This window comes from Epinephelus lanceolatus, chromosome 11 (assembly GCF_041903045.1).
Source record: "Epinephelus lanceolatus isolate andai-2023 chromosome 11, ASM4190304v1, whole genome shotgun sequence".
In the NCBI taxonomy this organism is placed as follows: Eukaryota; Metazoa; Chordata; class Actinopteri; order Perciformes; family Serranidae; genus Epinephelus; species Epinephelus lanceolatus.
This window is the reverse complement of record NC_135744.1, coordinates 33,387,311-33,413,729: the sequence shown is the minus strand read 5'-3', so window position 1 is coordinate 33,413,729 and position 26,419 is coordinate 33,387,311. Positions and strand designations below refer to the sequence as shown.

Genomic DNA, 26,419 nt, shown 5'->3' with positions numbered 1-26,419 from the left:
TAATTTAAGTATTCCGATTTGCCACCAATAAAAATGGTTATTCTTTCTGGTAGGAGCAAACATAATCTCCCTTTCCCTCTCTGTGACTGTGCACAACCAGAGGTGAATGACTTACAAACACTCTGTACGTCCTCTGCAGCCTCCTCTGTAAAAGCACAGTAAGAGTTGCTGAATTTTCTTGTATACCAAACGAGACTGGGCGTTGCGCTGACACAGATAGATACAGACTGAATGTTCGAGCTATAAGGGATATGCACCAGCCAGAAAGAAACAAGAGCACCTTTAAAATCTGATGTCTGCAGATTACGGTCATCTCAGTTCAAATTTTAGTTTTTAATCATCTTTAACCGCAGTGTCATATTCACATTTGTCAGTCTGACTTGTAACAAAATCAAACGTTTCCAGTGTAATCATGAAGCATCCAACTGCTCTGATGCTGAGCCGGGAGACAGGAGATTTAAATCCTGTGCACTAAAAGATAACGTGCTGACTGTCCATGGTGACTTGGCCTATTTTTCAGACACGAGTGCAGACTCTTTACAATCTCAAAAAGAAAAACAGCTTTCATTGGAAAGTTTGGTTTATCATCATCCTTCTTAGCATGTATTGTGTTGCAGTGCTTTCCTCTTGAATAATGCTTATTAGAACAACTGGGGGCAACGTGAGGTTAAATGTAAAATAAGAGGGTTTACTAAAGGTGTTTTCTGTGCGTGTGTGTGTGTGTGTATAAATGTATTGTGACTTTTTATGTCGCTGTTTTGTAGTAAGACGTGTCATTGAAGAACATCAAAAGCCTTTCTCTCACATACATACAGAGTTCAGTGCCGAGTGAGACAGTGAATGTTCAGCAGGAGATAGATGCTAATTATGCTAATGTATCCCAATTAAGCAAGGTCTCCATGGAGACAAAACTTCAAAGGTCTTGTCGGAGCATGCTGTCATATTGGTTAGAGGAGAATGTGCTCTTGGGGTACAGTATAGACTCCGAATCAAAGCGAGGTGGGCTTAAAATGACAGAAACGAGAAACAGAAAAAGGTGAAAGAGAATAAGACAGTAAATGTGTAAACAGGAGCACGATGAATAAACATCAAGTTTCATTTTCCCAGAGACATGATGATGCTCGGTTGCTTTTAAAATATGATCTGAAACCTACTGTACCCACACACCTGTAAAACATGCACAGAGGAAACAGACAGTACTAACAAAGAATTTACATTAATAAGAAGTGAACGCTAATTGCTCGTTCCATTTCAACAAAAGCCTGCAGAGCTACCTCTCCACCAGTTTGGACTAAAGGTGACTACTGTACTGTGTAAGAGCTGTAAAACAGGCCGCCTTGAAACTGAGGTACAAAAGTAAAACTTTCTGTTCTGTTGTTATATACTTAATGCCTCTACCATAATAGTCTGTGTTGAACAATGACATAATATTAGAAATATGCATATTATTTTAACCGTTTACTTACAAAAACTTTCAAATCATGGTTTAAGATTTGCATTTGAGAGTTCCAAATAGAAAGAAATGACATAACATCACAAGATGCTTTCAAGAGGAACAAAAAACTGAGCGATGGAAGCTAAAAAGAATCCAGCATTCTTTGGATTGAAGTAGGGCTTCCCTCTAATCGTTGACCAAACATTAGACAACCAGAAAGGTCATTAGTTGGGGCCAGCCTGTGGCCCTTTGCTGCATGTCACTCCCTCTCTCTCTCCCCCTTTCACACGTGTCTGTCCTATCCATTAAAGTCTAAAAAGCCCCAAAAAATATCTTAACAACAAAAACAAAAAAAGAAAGGTCATTAGTTGGCAAGATTTCATTGGTCCCACTTAGGATTTCTGGTTAACAGGCTATGATACTGTGCTTGTTAGGGTTGCTTAGCAAACTCAGACGCAACCTGCCATCACCCTCTTGAAAGATGGCACAAAAAAAGGCACAAGAGTAGCGACTGACCTCGCATTTTCCAGGCGGTTAAAGACGCGGCATGTGAATGGCCCCTGATATCCAGGGCTGGTACCTGCGGTTATTCCACAGGCTAGTTAATAACGTGTCGGGCAGGAAATCCAAAGTGTGGGATCATTTTGAGGAGGTGAAGGAAGAACCCAAGGTGATATGTAAACTCATCTTCATTGGTCAACTACAAACATGACGTATCATCTGAAACATGGAAGTAGCTACATGCCCATTAGTCCACAGCGTCATTAACAGGCAGCTCGCTCAGTGTGTGACGTGCACTTGTAGATAAAATATAGGCCTATATTAATGAAGGTTCATTAGTACGGTTTTGTATTTCTCTGTAATGTAGCACAGTGTTAACAATGTTACTGATACTATTCTTTCTCACACCTTCAACTCAAACCATTGTGTTGCCCCGCACAAAATATGTAATTTAATAATTAAATTAATATCGTAAACATGTGGGCGACTAGTCGACTAGGTTGATCTCCATGATTGATGCACGATAAACTACAAACTGTGTTAGAACTCTGATAAGGTGTAATGTGCAGTTGTCCCATCTGCACTTTCATTCCAAAGTGGCGGCAGCACCACCACAGTGCCATCAGTTGTCAAAAAACTTCACAGTTTCATGCCTTTGCTGCTATACTCTTTGGTACTAATCAGTAATGTCAATATGTCCAAATGCATCCTCAACAATGTGAACACATGAGCGCACAAACACTAAAACAGACACTAATTATGAATCAGTAATACGTCTCAGAGGAGACACTAAACATCTGGATTAGATTTGCTAATCAGCTCCTTCTCTGCTGGATGAAGATGTTTCAAGAGAGGAGATAATATTAACAATGGGACCTGCCTCTCAACACACACACACACACTTAGCACACCTCTAAAATGTTGTTTACATCACAAGACAAGGTTCATTACTCTAATGTATCCCCAGCTCTCAGTCTCCTGAGTATTTTTTATGTTCCTGCATATGTTCACCTCACAGACAGCTGTGCATGCGTGTGTGTGTGTATGCAGGAGTAAATGTTCCTGGTTGCTACTTTGTCACTCTAAATGTGCGTAAGATTGCAAGTCATGTTGACAGATTACTTGAAATTCAAGTCTTCTTAGTTTAAGACTCCGAGTTTGGTAAATTCTAACGAGGATATGTCTTGTCCTATATGGTGTTTTCAATTTAATAAGTCTTTATTTTTATTCTATTTCATTTCATTGTTGAATTTTATTGTATTGCATATGTTTTTGTTAGCCCTGGGATAGTCTGGCGACCAGTCAAAGGTGTACCCTGCCTCCCGCCCAATGTCAGCTGGGATAGTGGTTACGAAAAATGAATGAATCAATATGCTTCAGACCCTTTGAGCACTTAAAAAATCGTATGTTGTAGTAGTTTTTAAACTTATTTACAGTATGTATGTTATGTTATGTTCTTTATTGGTGTTCTTATCCAGAGCAATCTACAGTGAGAACAAAACTAAAATTAGCTTCAGGCATTGGATCAGCAAACAAACAACGGGGATGTTATAAGAACCACAGGACCTTAAAAATCCTGCTGTAACAATCACAGGAGAGCGGTGTTCAGAGAAAACATATAAGGTATAAAAGTTGAAAAGACAGACAGAAAGGATTTTTGTACTTAGCGTGACTAGATGGGGAGATTGTGGGGAGGGATATGGTTCAGTGGGGAGAGAGGAGTGTGAGGATTTGTCTTCAAGAGAAGAGCTTTAGGGGTAAAACAGACGATGGGGAGAGACTCTGAGCCGCCTGCTGCCCTCGTACACCAGTTTTACCATAGTCACGTATGTCAGCCAACACACTTCACAATAAAGGTTAAATCCAGAATATGTGCTTCATCAGCCTTAAATTATAGATGTTGAACCAAGGGAACATGATAATAATTACAATAATGGAACAGAAAGACAATTAATGACGACAGTAATACTGTTAATGTCTGGGCTGCGAGTGCAGCATGAGTAACATACATGGCAGAGAAAGGTGGATTGATCTCAAGGACGGATGTTAAAGTGAGAGGAAACAACAGAGAAGCGAGAAGCAGAGGGTTAGACTAATCATCCACAGTCTGTCTGTCTCCTAATTGCTCCCATGGCTCAGCTTGTCAGAACAGCAGCAAAGTGAAGGACTCTGGCTGAGGACAGAGAGCACAATGACCGCTCGCTCTCTGTCTCCACTTTATCATTTTTGAAGATGGAAACATCAAAGCTGGGCTTTTTCCTGGGCTCATGGCTGCAATTCTTTTGTGGCAGAATTAACAGATATGGACTGGCCGTGAACCAGGCATGCTCCGTTAAGCAGTGGGAATTTGCTCTTGAGGTCTTATCTGCCTAAAATTCATCATATCCGCAAAGAACTTCAATTACAAGATTACATTTTAATGCCACATATCATGGAAGGTAACAACATGTTACCAAATTAAACGACAAAATACATAATCTGTAAAACAGTTACAAATGCCATGTTGCAAATTAAATATTGTTTCTGATCTGACAACACTATGGTTAAGGTTTGGTTAGCTTTAAGCACAAAAACGACTTGGTTAAGGTTCAGGGAGATCACTGTTTGGGGATGCACTGATACAATATACCAGACCATTACTGATGCTAATGCTGACCTTGTTGAGCAGACGCAACCGATCCACACTGTAAAACAGTTACAAATGCCATGTTGCAAATTAAATATTGTTTCTGATCTGACAACACTATGGTTAAGGTTTGGTTAGCTTTAAGCACAAAAACGACTTGGTTAAGGTTCAGGGAGATCACTGTTTGGGGATGCACTGATACAATATACCAGACCATTACTGATGCTAATGCTGACCTTGTTGAGCAGACGCAACCGATCCACATTTAAGGTATACCATGCAGGATTTTCCTAAAAAACAACAACATATAGACTCATACAAAAGTAATTCCTCTCAATCATGATAAAGTAGAAGTGTGTAGCATTGTATTTATCTGCAGAGACTCTGTCCTCTGCCTGTATTTTCTTAATTTCTTCTTATTGTGCTATGTTCGGGATGTTTATGTGTGTGTGGTCCCCGCCAATAACAGCAGGCAGGTGAGGTCAGGACTGGAGGGGCCAGGTAGCAGATGCATCAAAGATGAAGGTTCTAAAGCAACCTGTAGTTTTTTGTTGGATAGGTAGCTGCTAGCAGTTAGCTTGGATAGCTTAAAGGGAAATTTCGGTTTATTTCAACCTGTCTCCTATCGTCTTAAATTTGTTTCAAGTGACTAGTGACATAAAAATAATAGTTAGCATGTTAGCCGTTAGCCTAGATACAGCTGGGGCGCATAGTAGCATCAGACCTGTTAAAACGTAAGTGAACGGGCAACCTTCAAGTGCAAAGTTAGTCCACTAAACAAGCTTTTTTCCATAAAGACCGCCTCATATCATTAGGATTAATGTCAGAGAACATATAGAAAACGACATGTAAACGTGTTGTCTTACCTTACCGGTGTGCTGCCATGTTTGTTTACCATTTAGCTCTGCTTTCCAAAGCGCTGCCGAAATATCACGAGAACAAGCAGCGATCTCACAGCGTGCCTGAAATCTCACAAGCTCTAGATAAAGCCCAGCTGGATACTACTCCAGGTGGAGGTGTCTCGTTCTCGGTCATATCCAGACCTTGAAAATAAGGCTGCAACCGGTCCATTCCTTGCAACAGAGGCATTCCTCTTCTGTGGGCACTGGGGCACAGCATTCACAGGTACACCCAACCTCCAGAGTTTCGCAGCCTTGCAGCAGCCATTCCTCCTCTGTCGTCCTCTACCTGTTGCACCTCTCTCTCCTCCATTCTTCAATTTCACAAAGCTCTTCGTCAGTGTATTCTGGCTCAAATAAATAAGGGCGGCCATCAAACTCTGCAAAATCAAATTCCTCCTCCACAAAGTCGAAGTCTGGCAAAAAGTCTGCCATTATTCTATAAATCTTTCATAAAATAAATGAATGAACTTTTCAGGCTACTGTCCGGTTCTGCCTTCCAGCTGTTGCTGCTTGTTCTCGCGAGATTTCAGGTAAGGTACCGGTAAGGTAAGACAACACGTTTACATGTCGTTTTCTATATGTTCTCTGACATTTATCCTAATGATATGAGGCGGTCTTTGTGGAAAAAAAGCTTGTTTAGTGGACTAACTTTGCACTTGAAGGTTGCCCGTTCACTTACGTTTTAACAGGTCTGACGCTACTATGCGCCCCGGCTGTATCTAGGCTAACGGCTGCAAGTCGCAATTTACCGTAAAACTTCAATTAATAGCCTGGGCTATTATTTGCTTGGGTCACTGAACTCAACAGCCGTATATTTGGGACAAGTGTCTATATGGGACAGGCCTATAAGGCGCTTTTGATTGTCTTGATGGAATATGAAGGAATACGAATACCTTCCTGGGTAGGAATGGACACGTTCTGACTATATGACCACTTCAGAGGTAGGGAGTCACCATTTTTATATCTCTCTTGTTTACCAAGCAGGTAAATCTCAATGAATTACTGTCTTCTTGGTGCTCATACTCTAGTTTCAGTAAAATGAACTGAACAATTGAATTGTGGAGAATCTACCTGGGCTAACAATATGTAGCATCTCCGTATTGACGAAAGTTTAACCATTTATATTTGTATGTGTGATCAAAGCACCTAACTAATGTTAGTCCAAGTGGGTAGTCAACAACCTGTTGCATACTTCCAAAGAACTTCTATAAAAAAGGACTGCTTGGCAAACAGACGAGGCATCTAATTGAGACAGGCGTTTATTTGTTGAAATGTGTAGCCACACTGGGGGTAGACTTTGACTGAAGTTTTACGGTAAGTGGGAATGGTAAGTTTTGCATAATTTTCACTGAAAAGAAATGATGAATTGATTTTTGCTAGGGTCTGTACCAAACAAGCGTGGTTACATCTGGAATGTGATTTGTAGGTCAGGGCATCTTTGTAGCACCACAATGCTTCATTTCTAATGGTATGCTGAGACACATCTTACCCCTATCAAAAATGAATGCTCTTGCGATTTGCATATTGCACTTTACCAAATTGCGATTTCAATAATATTTCGATTACTTTTGCAACCCTAATTAGCTTGCTAAAGTAACGGCTTATCCATTACAACAAATGCACTGTCCCTACAGCAGCTGTAGTGTACGGAGGAAGGGTTGAATGTTGTGTTTACAAACAATAAATGGGAGTACAGTACAGTTTCTTTGTCATTGTCAATATAAAAAAAATTCTGTTTCATCTATCCATTACATTCATTTGGTCATGCTGGGGAGCTGATTTTAGTTTTAGTGCCAAAGCACTGCCTGGCATCGTGTTACATGACATAAAAACATTTCCTTTTCTTGGGAGGACACTCTCAAAGGTAACGACAATGATACCTGCTTCAAATCCAGTAAACAGTAACAGTTGTATTCCCACACAGCTACAGATGATGAAATGTGATCTATACCTAAACTTCTGTAAACTAATAAACGCCCATTTGGCTCTATATAATTTTAGTGGTGTTTTGAGAAACTGGAAAGCACTCAACACAGCTCAGCGAAGCAACAGCCTGCATTAATCTTAGGATACATTTGCCAGATAGATTTTCACTCAAGTAATTGCAATAGTTCATGACAAATTAGCAAAAATGGTTTTAAGAAATGCCTTATCTTGCAATGTGAAGAAATCCTTTGAATATTGCTAGTTCAGCACCAGACACTAATTACTTTTTCCTCAGGCAACGGCCTAATTCTCCCCCAAATTTTATTGAAATATGCTCACAAGTTCAGGAGATATCCTGCTAGCTCTAAAAACAAAAGACAAAGATGATAATTATGTTCGCAGGCAGTTTCCAACCAGCCAATTAAAACCTAAAGAAGTGTGACTTGATTCGATCCCCCTCACTGAGACTCTGGTAAAGCAGAATTGGATTAGATGTAGTTGTGATAAAGAAAAACAAAGGTGTTCTCCAAACATCATGGACTGTTACCATTGCTATCCTAACCTGACTCATAGAGAACACTTAAACAAATCAGACTGCATATGAATATGTGCCAAGAGATTTAATGCTCTCAGACTGCGTGGACTTGTTGGACATCGATCAGGCTCAGAAATCATTTTTAGCCTTGGCAACTCCGACAACTGAGTTATAAGTTCTACAACGCAGTTGGGATGCAGCCACCGCCATGTCCTTGTATAAAAACAAGGCAGGATGGTCAGTCTTGGATAGATTTAGGACTCTTTTTCTGTAAGCATACATGAGATTCTCTCTTTGCCCTTTGAGATAAAAAAAAGGGGTGTGCAGAAATATAATTTTATTCAAGTGTTCCTCACACATTGAATGGGTAAGAGAGATGATTTACATTCACATCTGCTGATATTGATAGGCAGACGGTGATTGAAGTCTGCTGTCCTTTGAGGTGCTGCTTGATATGGGATCTGAAACAAGAAGTAGAGCAGAACGAAAGCCATCTGGACTTATAAATCATCCCAAATATCACTCGCACAGCGACGATGTCTGTCTCACTTGTTATCTGTCTGTCTGCCTCTCTATCTGGCCCTGAAGATTACAAGTTGTCTGTCTTTCCGGCCTGTCTAAATGTCTGTCTGCTGAAACAGGGGACCCCTTTGCAGTGACAAATGACTCAGACTTGATTCGGCATTGGGACGGCGGTCTGACCTAACCTGGACTGTGTTTGTGGCTCAGCGGAGCGTGAAGACGCACGTACAGCACCATCCAGCTGTACGCTGGTTCTAATTTACAAAGTTTTTACTATTTTCAGCCTGTTAACAGCGTCCTCTTCCTGTCTGTTTTACACTGATAACTGATTTTCTTGCTCACATAAAGTTAACACAACCATCATATTCAGCTGAGGCCTGAACTGAACATCGCCGCCTGAACCATTTCATGATTTAACAATGACAGTCAGCAACTCAAAGTGTGTGTACTTCAAGTGTGTGTGTGTGTGTGTGTGTGTGTGTATGCGCAAGCCAAGACTGTAGGATCTAGGGATCACATCTGGCTGGTTCATTTTATCAAAAGCCAATTTGAACAATAAGATGTCTGTGAATATCTGCCAATGGAAGCTGGCACGGTTATAACATGAACCGCGAGTGTTAGAAATGCTGTTAAAATGCTTCCCAGAACTGAATCTGAAGAGAGAGCCTGAGCGTGCTACCATTGATTGTTGGCTTGTTATGACACGATGACGGAGAGAGAATAAAAAAAAGAGAGAAAAAAGGGGGGAAAGGAAAGCAAAATGGTAAACAAAAATGCGAGCTGGACAGATGAGAGGGAGAGAAGGTGAAGAAGGAAAGGCTTGAAAGAGAGGGAGGAAATGGAACAGCTGAAAAGGGAGGAGTGAAAAAGATGAAGATTTGCCAAACAGCGATGAGTAGCCAGTACGGTTGCCAAGTTAAGAAACCCTCACCTCCATTACCAGTTACTTACATGCTGCCTTTGGGCAAAACCCAAGCTGCTGAGGTAAAGATAACAATAATGCAAGATGATTACTACATTTAAGTCTGCTCAGGACTTGTTAAAAATTAGTTCCAACTATAAATACATAGCTCTTAGGCATATACCTTAGGTGGTCTGTCCGTGTAGTCTCCTAATGCATCATAATCTGCAAGAAGCATACGGGGGTGTGAATAGTTTTTATGGTGTCCTATAAGTTTCCTGTTGGCATAGACTGTCATTTTTTTCTGATGAAAATTTCCTGGCCCAAATATCTCTGAGTTCTTTTGAAAGCAGCACATATCCTCTATCATATGTTGGTATGAATGTAACCTACAACAAAAGTCCAAAAAAATCTATATTTAGTGTATATTTTGCTACTATTGAACTATTTGTGATCCATTAACTGCATAACTAAAGTAGGATTGGGTCAAAATACCAAGTAGTCCAGTATTTTGTGAGCACAAAGTAGTGGTGTGCTCAAGGGCTGTCTTTATCATGTGAAACTCAAGACGAAGTGAAGGTGCTCTTGAAGAAAAGCAGCACATGGGAGGAAAAGTAAACTTCAGACACTCTGCAATGGAACCTTTTTGCACCCTGATGAAGGGTCAAAACCTGTCGGTGTTCCAGTGCAAGTAGCCATGTTTTTTGAATAAAGCCTTTTTAACTTAATTCAAGTGCATTTGTTCCTGCTCCACCCATGAGTGCTGGAAGTTTATCTTTTTCTCTAGATCTAGTATATTGGTTTATGACCAAATGCCTGAAAAACATATGACATTGCCGTCAGCTTCAGCTAAACTTTGTTTTTTAATTATAAAATGAGAGCATTATACCCACTATAGAGTAGTGCAGGGATGACTTTTTTTTGTAAGCTAGCATCGTCCTGGTTCCTTCGTCAAAAAGCCTATGGGCAAGATAATCTTCACAAATGAACACCTGCCTCTATGATATTTGAAGTGTAAATGCAATCGTCAGAAGAAAAAAGCTAACGTTAGACTATAAACAAACTACACTTCGGTCACATGACCAAAATCGCCACAACAGGCTTGAAAGCAGTGTTGGACGTGATGACGTTCTGTTGTCTCACTGAGCCACTTGTTAACAACCAACTTTTTTAAGACGAGAGCTTAAAAATTCACGTGTGTGGTATCTACTGATGTGATTTTATGTCATAGTACAAAACGTAAATCAGTCTCTTACACTTGTGTTAACCACAGACCTTATTTCAGGCATCTAACCAAAAACTCATTCAAAAAACCCACTGCCTTCAGATGCAGAAGGGCTAAGTCATTTCTGCATTTAAGGACTGTTAGCATTGTGACTGTGTGAAAGCTAGCATGCTGATGTTAGCAGTTAGCTCAAATGTAGCCCCACAGTGGCATTAGGCAAATCGGATTTGTTTCTCATGTCAGATCTTTCAGACAGGCTGTTCACACTGTTGTTTGCAAGTAATCAGGTTGTATTTGTGTGTTTGGACATTAGCAGCCTATGCATGGGTTGCCATAGTAACAACGTAGATGTCAGTGACAACGTAGCTAAGCTGTTGACGCTACTTTCCAATGCAGAAGCATGAGTATGGAGGTCCATCATTTCCTCCTTCAAATGATTGTGCTATCAGGTTGCGGTTATTTAGTAGGGCTGACCTTCGAATCCATTTATGGACATTCGAAGCTTTGGAGCTCAGAACGAATTTAATTCGAAGCAAACAAAAAAAAAACAAACGAAAAACACTAATGGTCGGTGATAAGTAGTGTTTAACTTTTGATTGAACACTAAATTAAAACCCTCAGCACACACTGCAGCACAATCAAACAGATCCACAACTCAGAGCATCAGAAGTGTCTCTGACACCAGACTCAGAGCGGGCCGGTGGAACTGGAAAATGCATATTAGGCCTACTAGTTACTACATACGTTTTTCAAGTGATTTTGTGAATTGTTACTGAGTTGTGATATGCAAATTGCTTTTGGCAAATCTGGCACTCTGCTTTCTGGGGGTTGTCGGGGCATATTTTAAAGTACAACCACACATCTGATGACCTCTTGGACATGTCTGCCAGCTCTGGGTGTGCTCACTGTCAGTATCGGACTGGTGGGGGTTAGTGTGGCGTTTAAGGCCTCCCCCCAAAAAAACGGGAAAAAAAAGCGCAGAAGCTTCGAAAAAAAATTTTCACAATCGAATCCAGTGCCATCGAACGAAGCTTCGAAGCTTTGAATTTTTTGGGTCAGCCCTATTATTTAGTTCAATTTATTTTGGCGTCCATCCATGGACTGTTCTCCATGTTGTCCTCCATAGCGCTCCACTAGTAGCAGCATGGTTTCTGCTTGGCACTTCTATCGCTCCGGATTTGATGTCGTCATCATTATTGGTCATGTTGCAAATGATACAAAAGACAGAGCATCCGACTTGAGACTCATCTTTAGAAATCACATTTTAAACCACCTCCTGATGTGGTTTGGATCTGATTTGCTAAAACTGCATTTCATGTGTCAAGCACTCATCATCTGCAAATTGATGATTGTATATTAGATTATTAATGTGAACATCTGATACATTTTAATAGTATAAAAATAAGAGTGAACATCCAGTTTTAAAAATACCATTTGCAGTGCAAAGACTTGTTTATTGTCTCTTTACTTCCTTAGAGGGACTAATCCACAACTATACTCTGACCTGTCTTCATCAAAAAGCTACCTTGATTAGAGTAAACTGTGGTCATCATCAGTGTCTTCATGCAGCAGGAAACACAACAACCTTTAGATGTATCAATACATATAATCTAAGTCAAAATCTGTTGAACCAACTCAAACAATTAGAAATAAATATACAGTCATTTTAAATGTATACATAAAAACAAAACAGATGACCACAGTGGGAGTTGATGCTCGCATACAAACACATCATGTTTTCATAACACTTGCAGTACTCCGAGTGTACTCCAGAGTTTAGATGCTGTTGCTCCCACACCGGCAGAAAAAGGCATCCGCCCTCTTCCTCCCCTCCCTCTGATGTTCTCCCTCCTTGTACTGCACACAAGGTTCCGAGTAAAATACTAATGCTAGAGGTGAATCAATTGTTCCCCCATAGCTCACTTGAATGTCTGTGTGTATGTGTGTGCATCAGTGTGGGTGTTTAACTGAGAGCAGACAACGGCTATGAACACTCCCTATAATGAGCGTACTTTTAGTCATCCATACAAAACAAGGAAGAACAATACGTGGAATAGGAGGCTGCGTGAGGTTTCCAACCACAGCAGTAATTACCTCCAACCTGACAAACAGTGGAGGCCTTCTGTGGAGGCGGCAGATTGCAGCAAAGCTTTTATCAGAAGGCGAAGTAGAAGTAATAATGGGATAATTGTTTTGGACGATGGCTGCCTCTCCCGTCGTTACCTGCACAGGCCTACTAACTTCTGCTGGCACCATGCAGGTTCGGCTTGGCAGTCACGGCGCGGTCATGTGGTCAGTGCGTATGTGTGCATGATGAGGTTTGTGTTGGAGTGTCAGTCCTAGGAGTGGATGTGTGGGTTTGAAGTGTTTGTGTGTGTGGGGTGAGAGCCGGCCAAGTACACCATGTTTTCTGGATGGCGAGCGAGCCAGGAACGAAGCAGGACAACACGAATTAAATCTCCCTTTCATCAATCTCTACACCTGCATCTCTCAATCCCTGCCCTACTGCGCCAGACTAATCCTTCACTCTCTTCCAAGTCCTCATTTTTAGAGATGCTCTTCATGGCATTTTCTTTTCATCAGAAAGTCTGCAGTTGAGCGCGGTGGCAAAAATGGTTAGAGAAAGAGAATAGATGTTTTGCTGCAAAGGTCATGATCTGAATTTAAATCAAAAACAGTGCAAATACGACAATGCAGCACCGTTCGTCTATCTTCAATTTCATCCTGCTCATTAGATCCCGACCAGTATTGAGTTTTTGAGGCTAACATGATTTTGGATATTTGAATCTGATGAAAAATACTTTGAATATTTGACCATTTTTTTTAAATGAAGCCTCTGAAAAAAGGACCTTTGCAGCAAAGCACATGAATGGTTTTGCTTAATAGATCTTTGAGAAAACATGTAACTGCTGCTTGGATTATGTGAGCTTTTTTTCAAAATTCCAGTCCTCTCTTAGACATAACTTATACATAACTAATTACAAACAGCAAACGCACTTTAAATGAAACATAATTACACATTAATATGATGAGGAAATGTCATTATATCCAATATTACAATATGATATCTGATTGAAATTATAGCATTATTAACATTTTTTGAAGGTATGTTTACTAACTGTTCCCCAGCCTTGGTTAAGATTATCTTTAACAGGGCTTTGGGTTGCCTAAACATAGTCATCAAAATGTTTATCATGCTTCATCTGCTGCCAGCTGATACTCCAGGAAAAAGCAAATGAATGATTTTACCAGCCACCATTTTGAACATTGAAAAACAAAAACAATCTGGCCAGCATTACATTTCTTTTTAAACAAATTTGTTGCAAATTTGTTGCAGCGGTGGGGATAACATTAGAGGACTGTAAACAGCTGGCCAGCAACAGCAGAGACAGAGCAGATGGACAGCATGAAAAGGCTTTTGCACACTGAGTCCATTTTTTTGCATGTTTTTTTTTTAATCCGCCATCTGAGTTTTATTGTTCTGTTTTTTTGTGAAAATTCGCAATACCAGACAAAATGAAAAGATACATTTCCTCCTTTGCCTCTCTCTACTGGAGTTACCTCTCTGGCTGTCACCACTCCCTCCCTGTTTTGCAATTGGCACCGCAGCTTCATGAAAGGGTGGAGCGATCCTCCCTCCCTGTCCTCCACATTCTGTGTGCGGTCCACATCCTTTTCCTTTTCATCATCATCCACCTGAATATTACTATCTGTTATGAAATGAGTTTTTAAATGATTCTGTGTGCCCTGTTCCTCTGTCTTTTTGCAGCTGTGTGTTCTTCACAGAGTCTTGGACAAATGTCTCCAAAGGCTTCTGACAGATGTGAAAAATACAGAAAATCAAACCTGTTTCAAAACGTCGGGCTCAGTGTGCAAACATAATTGGCACAACATAAATTGGATTTATAGTTATACGTGCAACAATTTCAGACGCAAAAAACGGACTCAGAGGGCAAAGGCCTTAACTCTGTGAATTCAGGGTTTATTTTGACCAAACCAGAGTAACTGATTGTCGTGACAGTGGACTAACTAAATAGATGACTTCCAAGACTAACTAGGATTGTTTTGGTGTTAATATTTTGTTTCTGTCAAGTTTGAATGAAGTGTGTATTATGATGAGTTAACAAGGCAATTAGTTTTGGGCGGCGCCACACATAACGACATATCCTGTATACTCAGGAGAAGTTGCTGCTTTGCTACAGGAGAGGCGTCTTAAAAATGATTTGTTTCAACAGACTGAACTCCTTCTCAGTGAGACCTTTCCAGGTTCAGTTCGCTTGACATGCAGTGAAATTCATGAGCGTGTAGTCTTAATTTCAGATAGTTAATGAGGAGGGGGGGAAACATGCCCTTCTCAATTCGTTTTCGGAACAAAACAACTACAGGGAATATGATGTATCGCAGGTCTGCTGGGAGTAATCAGAAAGACAAAAAGAGAGGGAGGGAGGAGGGTAAAAGGCAGGCGGCGAGGGACAGAATGAGAGTAGGAGGGAGGGAAGAGGGAGGGGACTGGGACACGGTAAGCGATGACACATGAACCTGGTCTAAAGGGAGGAATCTTTGGGAAATACAGGGGGATGGAGGGAGGAGGGAATAGATGAGAGAGGCAAGGAGAGACAGCAGGATGTCTGGAGCTCTCGTGAGAATTCATCATTGTGTATATGCTACTGTATTTGATATTCTTGATGGTTATTTCTTTATGCAATACTCATTTTGGATAGTAACATGTCCACCTTTCCCCCACTTGTTCCTGTTTCTATCTGCTTTCCTTGCAGATGCATCATTCTGTGTTCACAGTAACACTGTCATGGCCATGTGTGTCACTGTGGATTAACAGATGCAATTGAACGCTTGTCTTTTACACAAAACAAGCAGCACTGCATTTCAAAATAAAGCAGTTTGAATCAAAAAGGAAAAAGCAACGCAGTAAGCAAAAGCATGCGGGGAGAGCAAAGAGAGCAAAGAGAGCAGCAGCAGCTGAAGGAGAGAAAAGTTGAGAAAAGGACGGAGAGTGGTAAGCAGGAGCGAGGCAGTGAGGGAGGGCAGATTAGAGAGCATTTTACACTCTGAGCTCTTCATCCATCAACACAATCTGCAAAGCTTTGAAGAGAGAAGAGATGTGCAAGCTTTTCATCCAGAAATGTTTGCTCTGCACTGCACAGCATGTGGTGTGTGTGTGTGTGTGTGTGTGTGTGTGTGTGTGTGTGTCTGTGTGCGTGTGCGTGGACATGCCTGTGTGCCTGCAGAATCAGCTCTGTCAGTCAAGCAAAGCAAGCGAGCGCCCACAACCAACCGACATCGCACAAAATCACACAGACTGAAATTCATTTCTCCCTAACAAAAGCTGACGCAGTGTGGCAAGCCAGAGATGACAGACAGCAAAATCCGCTGCAACATTTCGGAGCATCTCTGATGAGCAACAATTCCTAACAAGTTGGCTCAGCATTGCTGCATGGCAATGTGGACATTTTTGACACCGTGTCCTGATTTGTTTCCCCTATGGCACCTGTCAAGTGTATCAAGATCCACAGATTTAGCATTGCACTCCTACTGTATAGTATCAGACTCAACACGGACTGTTGATGATCAAAATCGATGGAGCAGAACCAGAGATGTCATCTTTTTTATTCCACACATTCTTCTTCTTTGTCAAAACCTGGTGCCTACATTACCCAAAATGCAACTCAGTCAGGTGGTTAAGGTGTTTTATGCCACTGTTTTACTATGTTGCTTTCATTATGTGGCCAATTAAAAATCAATCAAACGTAAGCACTGAACACCTCCCTGCCTTTGTAGGCAACATCCCAAATCAATGTGATGAAATGTATCATCTAATCAGCTATTAAATTCATTATTTGCCAAACAGACTTTTGCATGTACAAAACATTTCTCAATTGAGTTTCCATAAAATGTACCTCATTATCGATGTTGTGATTTAAAGGTCCTATATAGATTTCTATGTCTATTTCTATTATAAAGCAGGTATAGGTGCGATATAAAAACTGTGAAAGTATTAAAACACTCAATCCACAGAGAAATGTGCACATTCATATTCAGAAACTGTGTGTTTAAACAAGTCGTCACAACTTCCATAAAGTTGTGATGACTACTGGTGGGCGATATGGCCCTAAAGTAATACCCCAATGTTTCAGGGTATTTTATCAATAACGATATTCTTGTCAATATGACAAGTTAGTGAAAGAAAATATTATTAATTTAAGAACAAAGAATTGCAACAAAATAAGTGATACAGTTTTACAGTTTGCCTTAGCAAACAAAGAAAGTTGATCTCTCATTGCTTTAGTTTGTAAACAACAACGTTAACTTAGATTGAGATTCAGATTCTCTACCACAAATTACACTTTACATTACACTTTTAAGAAACAGGCTAAATGACATGCAGTAGGGAGTAGTGAATGATTTCGGACACATTGCACACTCTTGTACAGTAGGTGGTGGTATGCACCTGGAAGTTGTTTGCGATCCGCCAATAAATTGAGAGAAGAAGAGCCGTGTTTACAGAGAGTGTTCTTCGAGTAAGTGGTACGCAACGGGCATGGCTGAACACATAACAGTTTTACCAGATGTACAGTACAGGCCAAAAGTTTGGACACACCTTCTCATTCAATGCATTTTCTTTATTTTCATGACTATTTACATTGTAGATTCTCACTGAAGGCATCAAAACTATGATGAACACGTGGAGTTATGTACTTAACAAAAAAAGGTGAAATAACTAAAAACATGTTTTATATTCTAGTTTCTTCAAAATAGCCACCCTTTGCTCTGATTACTGCTTTGCACACTCTTGCCATTCTCTCCATGAGCTTCAAGAGGTAGTCACCTGAAATGGTTTTGACAGTCTTGAAGGAGTTCCCAGAGGTGTTTAGCACTTGTTGGCCCCTTTGCCTTCACTCTGCGGTCCAGCTCACCCCAAACCATCTCGATTGGGTTCAGGTCCGGTGACTGTGGAGGCCAGGTCATCTGCCGCAGCACTCCATCACTCTCCTTCTTGGTCAAATAGCCCTTACACAGCCTGGAGGTGTGTTTGGGGTCATTGTCCTGTTGAAAAATAAATGATCGTCCAACTAAACGCAAACCGGATGGGATGGCATGTCGCTGCAGGATGCTGTGGTAGCCATGCTGGTTCAGTGTGCCTTCAATTTTGAATAAATCCCCAACAGTGTCACCAGCAAAACACCCCCACACCATCACACCTCCTCCTCCATGCTTCACAGTGGGAACCAGGCATGTGGAATCCATCCGTTCACCTTTTCTGCGTCTCACAAAGACACGGCGGTTGGAACCAAAGATCTCAAATTTGGACTCATCAGACCAAAGCACAGATTTCCACTGGTCTAATGTCCATTCCTTGTGTTTCTTGGCCCAAACAAATCTCTTCTGCTTGTTGCCTCTCCTTAGCAGTGGTTTCCTAGCAGCTATTTGACCATGAAGGCCTGATTGGCGCAGTCTCCTCTTAACAGTTGTTCTAGAGATGGGTCTGCTGCTAGAACTCTGTGTGGCATTCATCTGGTCTCTGATCTGAGCTGCTGTTAACTTGCCATTTCTGAGGCTGGTGACTCGGATGAACTTATCCTCAGAAGCAGAGGTGACTCTTGGTCTTCCTTTCCTGGGTCGGTCCTCATGTGTGCCAGTTTCGTTGTAGCGCTTGATGTTTTTTGCGACTCCACTTGGGGACACATTTAAAGTTTTTGCAATTTTCCGGACTGACTGACCTTCATTTCTTAAAGTAATGATGGCCACTCGTTTTTCTTTAGTTAGCTGATTGGTTCTTGCCATTATATGAATTTTAACAGTTGTCCAATAGGGCTGTCGGCTGTGTATTAACCTGACTTCTGCACAACACAACTGATGGTCCCAACCCCATTGATAAAGCAAGAAATTCCACTAATTAACCCTGATAAGGCACACCTGTGAAGTGGAAACCATTTCAGGTGACTACCTCTTGAAGCTCATCGAGAGAATGCCAAGAGTGTGCAAAGCAGTAATCAGAGCAAAGGGTGGCTATTTTGAAGAAACTAGAATATAAAACATGTTTTCAGTTATTTCACCTTTTTTTGTTAAGTACATAACTCCACATGTGTTCATTCATAGTTTTGATGCCTTCAGTGAGAATCTACAATGTAAATAGTCATGAAAATAAAGAAAACGCATTGAATGAGAAGGTGTGTCCAAACTTTTGGCCTGTACTGTATCTATAAGGACTTGGTTGTACTTTCGATGTCATGGCGGATAACTAAGGAGCACCATCTCAAAGAAAAAGAACAGAAGAACAGAAGAAGGCTAAACGGGACAGTGATAGGGCTTGAGCCCAAACGCATGTAAAGCTCGGTCGGGCATTCACCAAGTGGAGAGAGCTGAGGGATTTGAAAGGTTTTAAAACTGATCCTGAGTTGGCCCTTTTCCTAATAGACAGGTATGTCATTTTTGTTTTTATTTAGAGAATACACCGCAACTTGTTAGACGTTGTTTCACTTCAATATATGACGACATGGAAGTTATAAGCAAGCTAAATGTAAGGTTAGCTGATGTGAACCACTTTTGTCTAGTAACATTACAACAAACGCCACAAAATTATCTGTGACTGTGACCATGAACACAAATATACAGCAGGCAGTTGTCCTCAGTTTATAAGAAATTCAGAGCTACACCAGAACATTTATGATTTTCCTCTCGCTCTCCAAAACTAATGCATGCGGTAATTGCCGGTTGCAGTCGAGATTTTACAAATGAAGCCGAATGCCGGCTGCAGTTGGAATTTTACGACACCAGGCTGTGGGTGTCATACCGCTTTGACCAAAGGGGGCACTATAATCAACGAAAACGTAAAGTTCCGCACAGCTGCTTTAAACAGCTCCAAAATACACAAAAATGTACCCTGGGATCCATATATATATATATATATATATATATATATATATATATATATATATATATATATATATATATATATATATATATATATATAAGTCGACAGGCTTCTCATATATGTAGCGTCACCTAGATTTACTTTACCAAAGGTTTATGACAAAATCACTTGACGAAACCAACTCCTGTGTCCGCACGGTGAGAGAGGAGAGGGAGAGACAGGGCTGTTCATAAAACACTCAGGATGCCACAGTTTATTCCACACTACTGAAGCTGCTCCTCCTTTTGGAGTTTTTGTTGTTGCCGTGGGTAACGTCACGGTCAAAATATCATGACTATCACGATATGAGTTTTTCAAATCATAACAATTAATTGTGAACGAGATGATATGGCACACCCCCGAGTGGTTCTACAATAATACTATACGTAGGTAGAAACTGCTGCTACAGGGCTGTTACAGTCATTCCCCCCACTGCAAAGAGACGGGCTAAAACAGAATGTTTCAGACAAGAAGGTGAGTATAATTATGTTCAGGCAGACACTGTGAGAAAAATAAAGCGTTTCTTGAATGTTAAAGCATGTAAACATGTTCTAGTAGAAACCCCAAATACAAGAATGAACCTGAAAGTGAGCATAATATTGAACCTTTAATAAAAACATATACCATACTGTATTGTAGCAGAGCATTGTATTCATATCCCCCACTCCTATCTCTGCTCAACCTGTCTGATGTCAAGTACAGCTCATAAAAAGCTGGAAGACTTCCTTCCCTTTGTATGTCTGTGTATGAAATCAATAACGCACTGCAGGACGTCATGGACAAAACAAATATTTTCTCTCCGTGGAAGATTCCTGATATGCTTGTCCACCGATGCTACCATTTCCAAAACAAGCAGTTTTCTATTTAACCTTGGCTGCGTGCTCTGGCACGACTTCAGTGTGTGAATGTAACGTGTATGTGTGTGTGTGTATGTGTGTGTATGTAAACACACTGTCTCATCCAGACAGATTTCACAGCCTCTTTTGGTGCCTGAGATCTCATTCTGCTCTCCTCCGCTCTGAAGGACCTTTCAGGCCAGTGTTACACCTCTCTTTTACACACACACACCTACACTTTGAGACATTTGCACACCTCTGCTTGTACACTTTCTCTCCTCTCTCTCACGCTCTCAGTCGGGGTTGCCATGGAGGGAGGTTTTCTTTGCTGCCATGACAACGTGAGTTCTCTTTGGTCTCCCCTAACGACAGAAGAATTGAACAGACAGTGCCTGGGTGATGTAGATGTTTTTGGACTGGTAGCTCGGTGATTCACACACACACAGCTGAAGTCACCTGTCCTACTCTTCGCATGAGAGAGTAGCGGTAGAAGAAGTATTCAAGCTCCTTTTCTCAAGTAAAAGTAGCAACACTTAATAAAAATACTCCTATATATTAGTGCATATCAGTTACTCACCCCAGTCATGTTAAATCTAGAAAGGAAATTTTGTTTTTCTACATGCCTCCAGTAAATGAAGAATCCAAAAACGGAGAAAATTATGAATTTAAGTCATAGCGAGCCACATTTAACAACAGCAAAACCATATCAAAACATCTGTACAAACTCGCACAACTAATCCAGTAAAGTCTCATTCATCCAGTCGTTTGCTAAGCACTTTCCAAACACTGCACTTTGGTTTAACAGTAACCATTTAAATCGTTTCTGCATAAACAGTCTTAAGCACGCTACTCGTCTGACCATGAGACTGTTTTGCAGAACACTGATTTAATTCTGGTAAGCCAAGGGGGAAATGTAAGATGAATAAATATACTGTATCAAGTTTAGAGCACATCGTGCATCGATCCGATACCAGTACTGCATGAATGCAACTACAACTATTGTATTTACCTCATGGCCTATCCCCTCAATAAGATACAGATCAATGCAGATACAGATTCAGTGCATTGTTACCTTAAGTCTCTCAGACACCCCGTCAGTAAAGCTGATGGTGAACTCCTCCACCTTGGGAACCTTCAGCCTCTTCTTCTCTGTCTGGTACTCCGTGCGAGTTTTCACCACCACCTGGAGGACGGAGAAACAGGTAAAGCAGTTAAATACTCAGGGATGCTGAAGGTAATGAAGGGTGGATGGATGTTGTTGTAGGAGGGAATGGTCACGTCACATGTCTATTCACAGAGGTCTTACTGTAACATACCTCACATTAAAAGACAACCATGTTATGGATGTGAAAAAAACAAAATGCAGAGGCACATAAATAATGCCATGTTCAGACTGCAAGATATGTATGTCCAACAGTCATTATGTCAGGTTAGGCGATAATGGAGTCATAAAATCTTGCCGTGACTTGGCCGACACACCTGACAAACTACACATTGGTCCACGACCAACCATTGCTAGTCATCATTCATGACGTGTGTGTGATGTCTTAAGATTATACATGTCCTATTGTTATTATTATTTCAGTCACTATGGGTGTTCATGTCCCATCCTAACGGTTTTTATAATAATGTAAAAAGTGCCACCAGATGGCAAGAGATACATTTAAAGTACCGCAAGAAAACCTTGCACATCCCTGTATTCTCCACAACAAGTTCTTGCAAATGTTTCAAAGTAAAAGCTTTTTTAGAAAATGAAGGGATTCTCTCCACCGAAACAGTAAGGGGCTTTAAATTTCAAACAGATGCAGAAGTGTTGAGTTTGAAATGATGACATGATGCATTAAATTTCACAGGGCAAACAGGTGCAGATTAAAAATACAAATAGTAAAATACAGAGGGAATGAGAAATAAAGGTCTGTATCTATAAATGATGGCCCGTGTTTAATTTAGTCTGTTTCAAATAAAGCTGATACCCTCTGCCGTTGTGGTGAGTAAATGGTTGCGGAGGTGCCTCTGCTATTTCACACTAGCATTTTTCCTATTTTACTCTGTGCGGTAGTCTTTCGAGGAAATATCAAAAAGGCTGGGGTGTTGTTGCCATACAGTTGTCTGCGGCCGCAGATCGCTCTGTGTTCCTATTGGTCAAAGTGACGGCTGTGACAGAGTCGTGGAAGACAAAAGGAAATCTAGCACTAAACGTGGAGTAAGATGTCATCTACTATGACACACTACAGGGGATAAAACAGGGAATTGTTGTACACGACACTCATTGATGTTCACAATGCAAGACGATACCGTAGGATGGTCACTCTGGGCTATAACAAGGCTGATATTGTGTAATCTGATCCCAGCGTAAGACATTTGAGAAGATGACTGGACTCTAGACACAATGCCAAGGTGTAAAAACAGTTGAGAGTTTACTAAAGGAATACAATATAAAAGGCAACGTTTAGGAGACAGTAATAAAGCACTATCTCGGACACAAAGACTTCTTTAGTACATTAGTTTTGATATTTACGGATATCCCATTGGGTATGTTTAACTATACTGTAAAAATATGTTTACTGCTTCCTCTTAAAGCTGGATGTGCATCGCCATACAGGAACAAAAGAACAGCTATGACACGGAGAGCACATCCGCAGGTCAGACATATTTCCACAGTGTGTACTCTGATGAAACAGAAATGCTATAAAAAAGTAATTTGAAAGAGAGAGGCTGAGATGAGTGCACAGCTCAATACACAAAGGTGTAAGTAAGGATAGAAGTGTAGATGAAAGCGTAGGCTGCTATTAGATACTGGATCTGGAAAAACATAAAAGAATATACTGATAACAAATGCAATACCGCAACTGTCAGTATACAGTGTCACTGTAGTATATTGTAGTAGCAGTGAATTCATGGACTCTGCTTTTATTTTGGCTTGAGATCAAACCTCAGCTTCACAATGCAAATTAAACCCAATGCACAACACAGATAGAAACTATCCTACAGGACACACTAGTGCCAGGCATGTGTTACAGCTCGACTGGATGTTAATAAGGTCTGGTGCCAAAAATCCAAGACCCTCAATCCAATGGGAAAACACTGTGTTTTGTGCCGGCAGCTAGATGGGGGAAAAAAAGCCAGGGCAGTACAGGTCTGCCCCAATACTGTCAGTCTGACGCTCCTCAGGCAAACAGGTTTAGAGGGATGAGAGGGACACAGAGAAAAGAGATCAAGTGAAACTTCCAAACTCATCAAATTAGTCTACTTCTCAACTTTTACTTGTGTTGTGGAAAGTATTAGTTCAAGAGAAAGCAGATTTCTTCATTAACTCAGCAGCTGCAGAGGTTCCCTTGAACAAGGTGTCAACAAAACTTATTTTTAAGCATCATCAGTCATTTTAGCAAATACTGAAAAAAATGTTTATTTGCTATTTACAAAGCCCTACAGTGTCCATAAGGATTTATGACTCCTGTCTTTCAGGAGCAAAGGATGGATCGTTTTCTCTTTCTAAGCAATTAACTTGATCAGTATCGATGTAAATAATGGTGAGACCCAAGTTTTGATAAACTGGAATTATCCTTTAATTTCGCTCATTGGCCATTAGTCCTAATCTGTGCCCACTAGACCTGTTTAGTATGTAACAGTCTGTTCAACCTGCTCACACTGATGCACTTAAGTTAGCATATTTTACAGCAAAGTTATTCACTCACCTCAACAACAACAAAATAAATACAGCAAGAAAGTTTCCATATTTATTAGGGCTGAAATAGTCTGTGTATTGATACAGAACCATCACAGTATAGAGGTCACGGTTCGGTGCACGCAGCTGCCGGGAAACTTTTAGGCATACATTGTAAAAAAAAAAAAAAAATATGCTGAGGTTCGTACAACAAGCGGATTGAGATATTGAGATGAGAGTCAGTCACACTATGGCAGGTGCAAATGAAATGCTGGAGCTGGAAGACCCACCTGCGGGGCTCCAGGCAGCCACAGCAGCAACGGAGAGAGACTTATGTGTAAGACAAGGACAGTATGTCAGCGTTGCTCCACCGTTGTAGGGAAACAAATCCAACATGCTAAAGCCAGCGCTCTCTCATACTTAAATGACAAAATAGCATTTCCCTTGACTTCCAAAACGACTTTTTTATCTGGCATATAGTTTTGATAAAAACATCATGGTTTGGCGTGAATAAGTACTTTTGTCACTAATGGACATACGTCAAATATGGCAGGTGCAGGTCACTACATAGCAGGGTGTAAAATTAACTTTTTACCACATCCGCCATTGGCTAGTGACCTCCAAAAATTTACCGGCCAAACATATTTTTCACCTGCCAAATAAGAAAATCATGCCTTGTTTGACTAAAAATACTTACCTTACGTTTTTAGTATGAAAATCCAACTTTAGGAAAATCCAACCCTGTCCTCTGTGTTTCTTTGGCATGCTTCCGGCAGCTCATCATCTTGGTGTGGGAGTTGTAGGTCAACCATGACCGCGGCTGGCCAGCCTCGTCTAGTTTCCATTTTTCAATAAAACGCCGTGCGACATTTGTACTTTGTTTTACTGTCTGTTCTTCTTGTCCATGTCCAACATGTTCATCTTCGTTTTTCCTCTTTTCTTGCGGTGACTTCACACCAGGAATGTGTCGCCACATCTTGCTCAGAAGTTACCACAGAATGCCTGGGAAACAAGTTCTGGTAGCTGACGTCATGTGTTCCTGGCACACGAACAATTAGCCGTGAGGGTCAAAATAGTCTGACACAGCTGGCAGAAATAGTCGAAGCACATAAAAAACCCACATGCAGTGCAAAATTTTCCATCGTCCACTGGCGGGTATGTGTTTTTGTTTTACAAGCCAAACTAATTTTTTACCCGCCATTGGCGCTTGGCGGGTGTTAATTTTACGCCCTGCTACATAGCATTAGCATAGCATGCTAGACATGTTAGCAAATTTGGCTAATTAAAAGAAGTCAACGCTGACTTCGGGACACTAACACTGGCGTCCCAGGTGAAAATCCTGTGTATGTTTGACCCATCCACCACCTCTCCAACCCACCCTATAGGGGCCTCTTAAATATTTGTACATTACGTGTTTTTTGTCACTTTTTATGCTACATCGCACAAGTCCCTCCTCTGCTACTGTAATAATTTCTGCAAGTCATAATAAACTGTTTGCGCAGTTGACATATTTGGTCATTTTTGAGTGACAGCAAACTGGCTAACACACCTTTGGCGGCATCACCCCAGCAAGAGGATTTTGTCAGTCGCTAACACTTGCACCACTGTAGGAATTGCTGTACCGAACTCACATCAAATCATCATTCCTAAATCAGGGTATGAACATAATCGTGACTGTTGAGGACCATTAAATTATCTGAGTTATCCTCTCAACATTGACCAGTGGCCACATTTGCACAATCCACACCTAAGGCACTGACATAACTGAACAAAATTATTGCTTGTACCAGTTTTCACGTCATCATTGCACTTACTAAAAAGAGAAAGTGTTCGTACTGTTTTGTGCATTTACTTTATGTTAATCGACACAAGGGTACGGGGCAGATACAAAGAAGGTGTAGAAATGACAAGGCGGAGGAGAGGTGGAGGAAAAGAAAGAATAATGTCTCAGTGTCCTTGTGGCTAATTGCGCCGCTTCTGCGCAGCTCTCCTTCACTTTGAGACAAAGCCAGAAACTGCTGTGCTCACGCACTGGCTCCACTATCTGAATAAGAAAACCGTCAGTTGGATCTATAGAAAGCTCTTATCTAAGAGTTGAAGGCCGCAGTAGGTGCACTGAATACATAGCATTTGATTGGACCCCTGAGGCTCAGGAGCCTCGTGGCATTCAGTGCAGCAACACCAGACGTCACAGTCAAAACTAATGTCTCAATTTTGCCTCAACTCTCTCTTTCTCTGACTCATTTCACAATAACGTGCTCAGGGCCTCCAGGTTCAAACACAGCAGCGCTCCATGTTGCTTCATTACTCTCTCCCCTCCTGTAAGTCTCACTCCTTTATTTCACATTACCTAATGACATGGCTATCAATCAACGTTGCCTCATTTACACAGCCCTTCAGCTATCAGCAGCAGCTAC

At 41.0% G+C, this 26,419-nt stretch overlaps 1 protein-coding gene across 1 annotated transcript in view; it reads right to left on the bottom strand.

Annotated features, from left to right (window-relative positions):
• Positions 1-26,419, bottom strand: part of nsg2 (neuronal vesicle trafficking associated 2) — a 67,992-nt gene that overhangs the window by 24,094 nt on the left and 17,479 nt on the right. Inside the window, exon 3 of the mRNA XM_033637098.2 lies at positions 21,411-21,521. Within this exon, the coding sequence (XP_033492989.1) occupies positions 21,411-21,521 (111 nt within the window). The remainder of the gene's footprint in view (positions 1-21,410; positions 21,522-26,419) is intronic.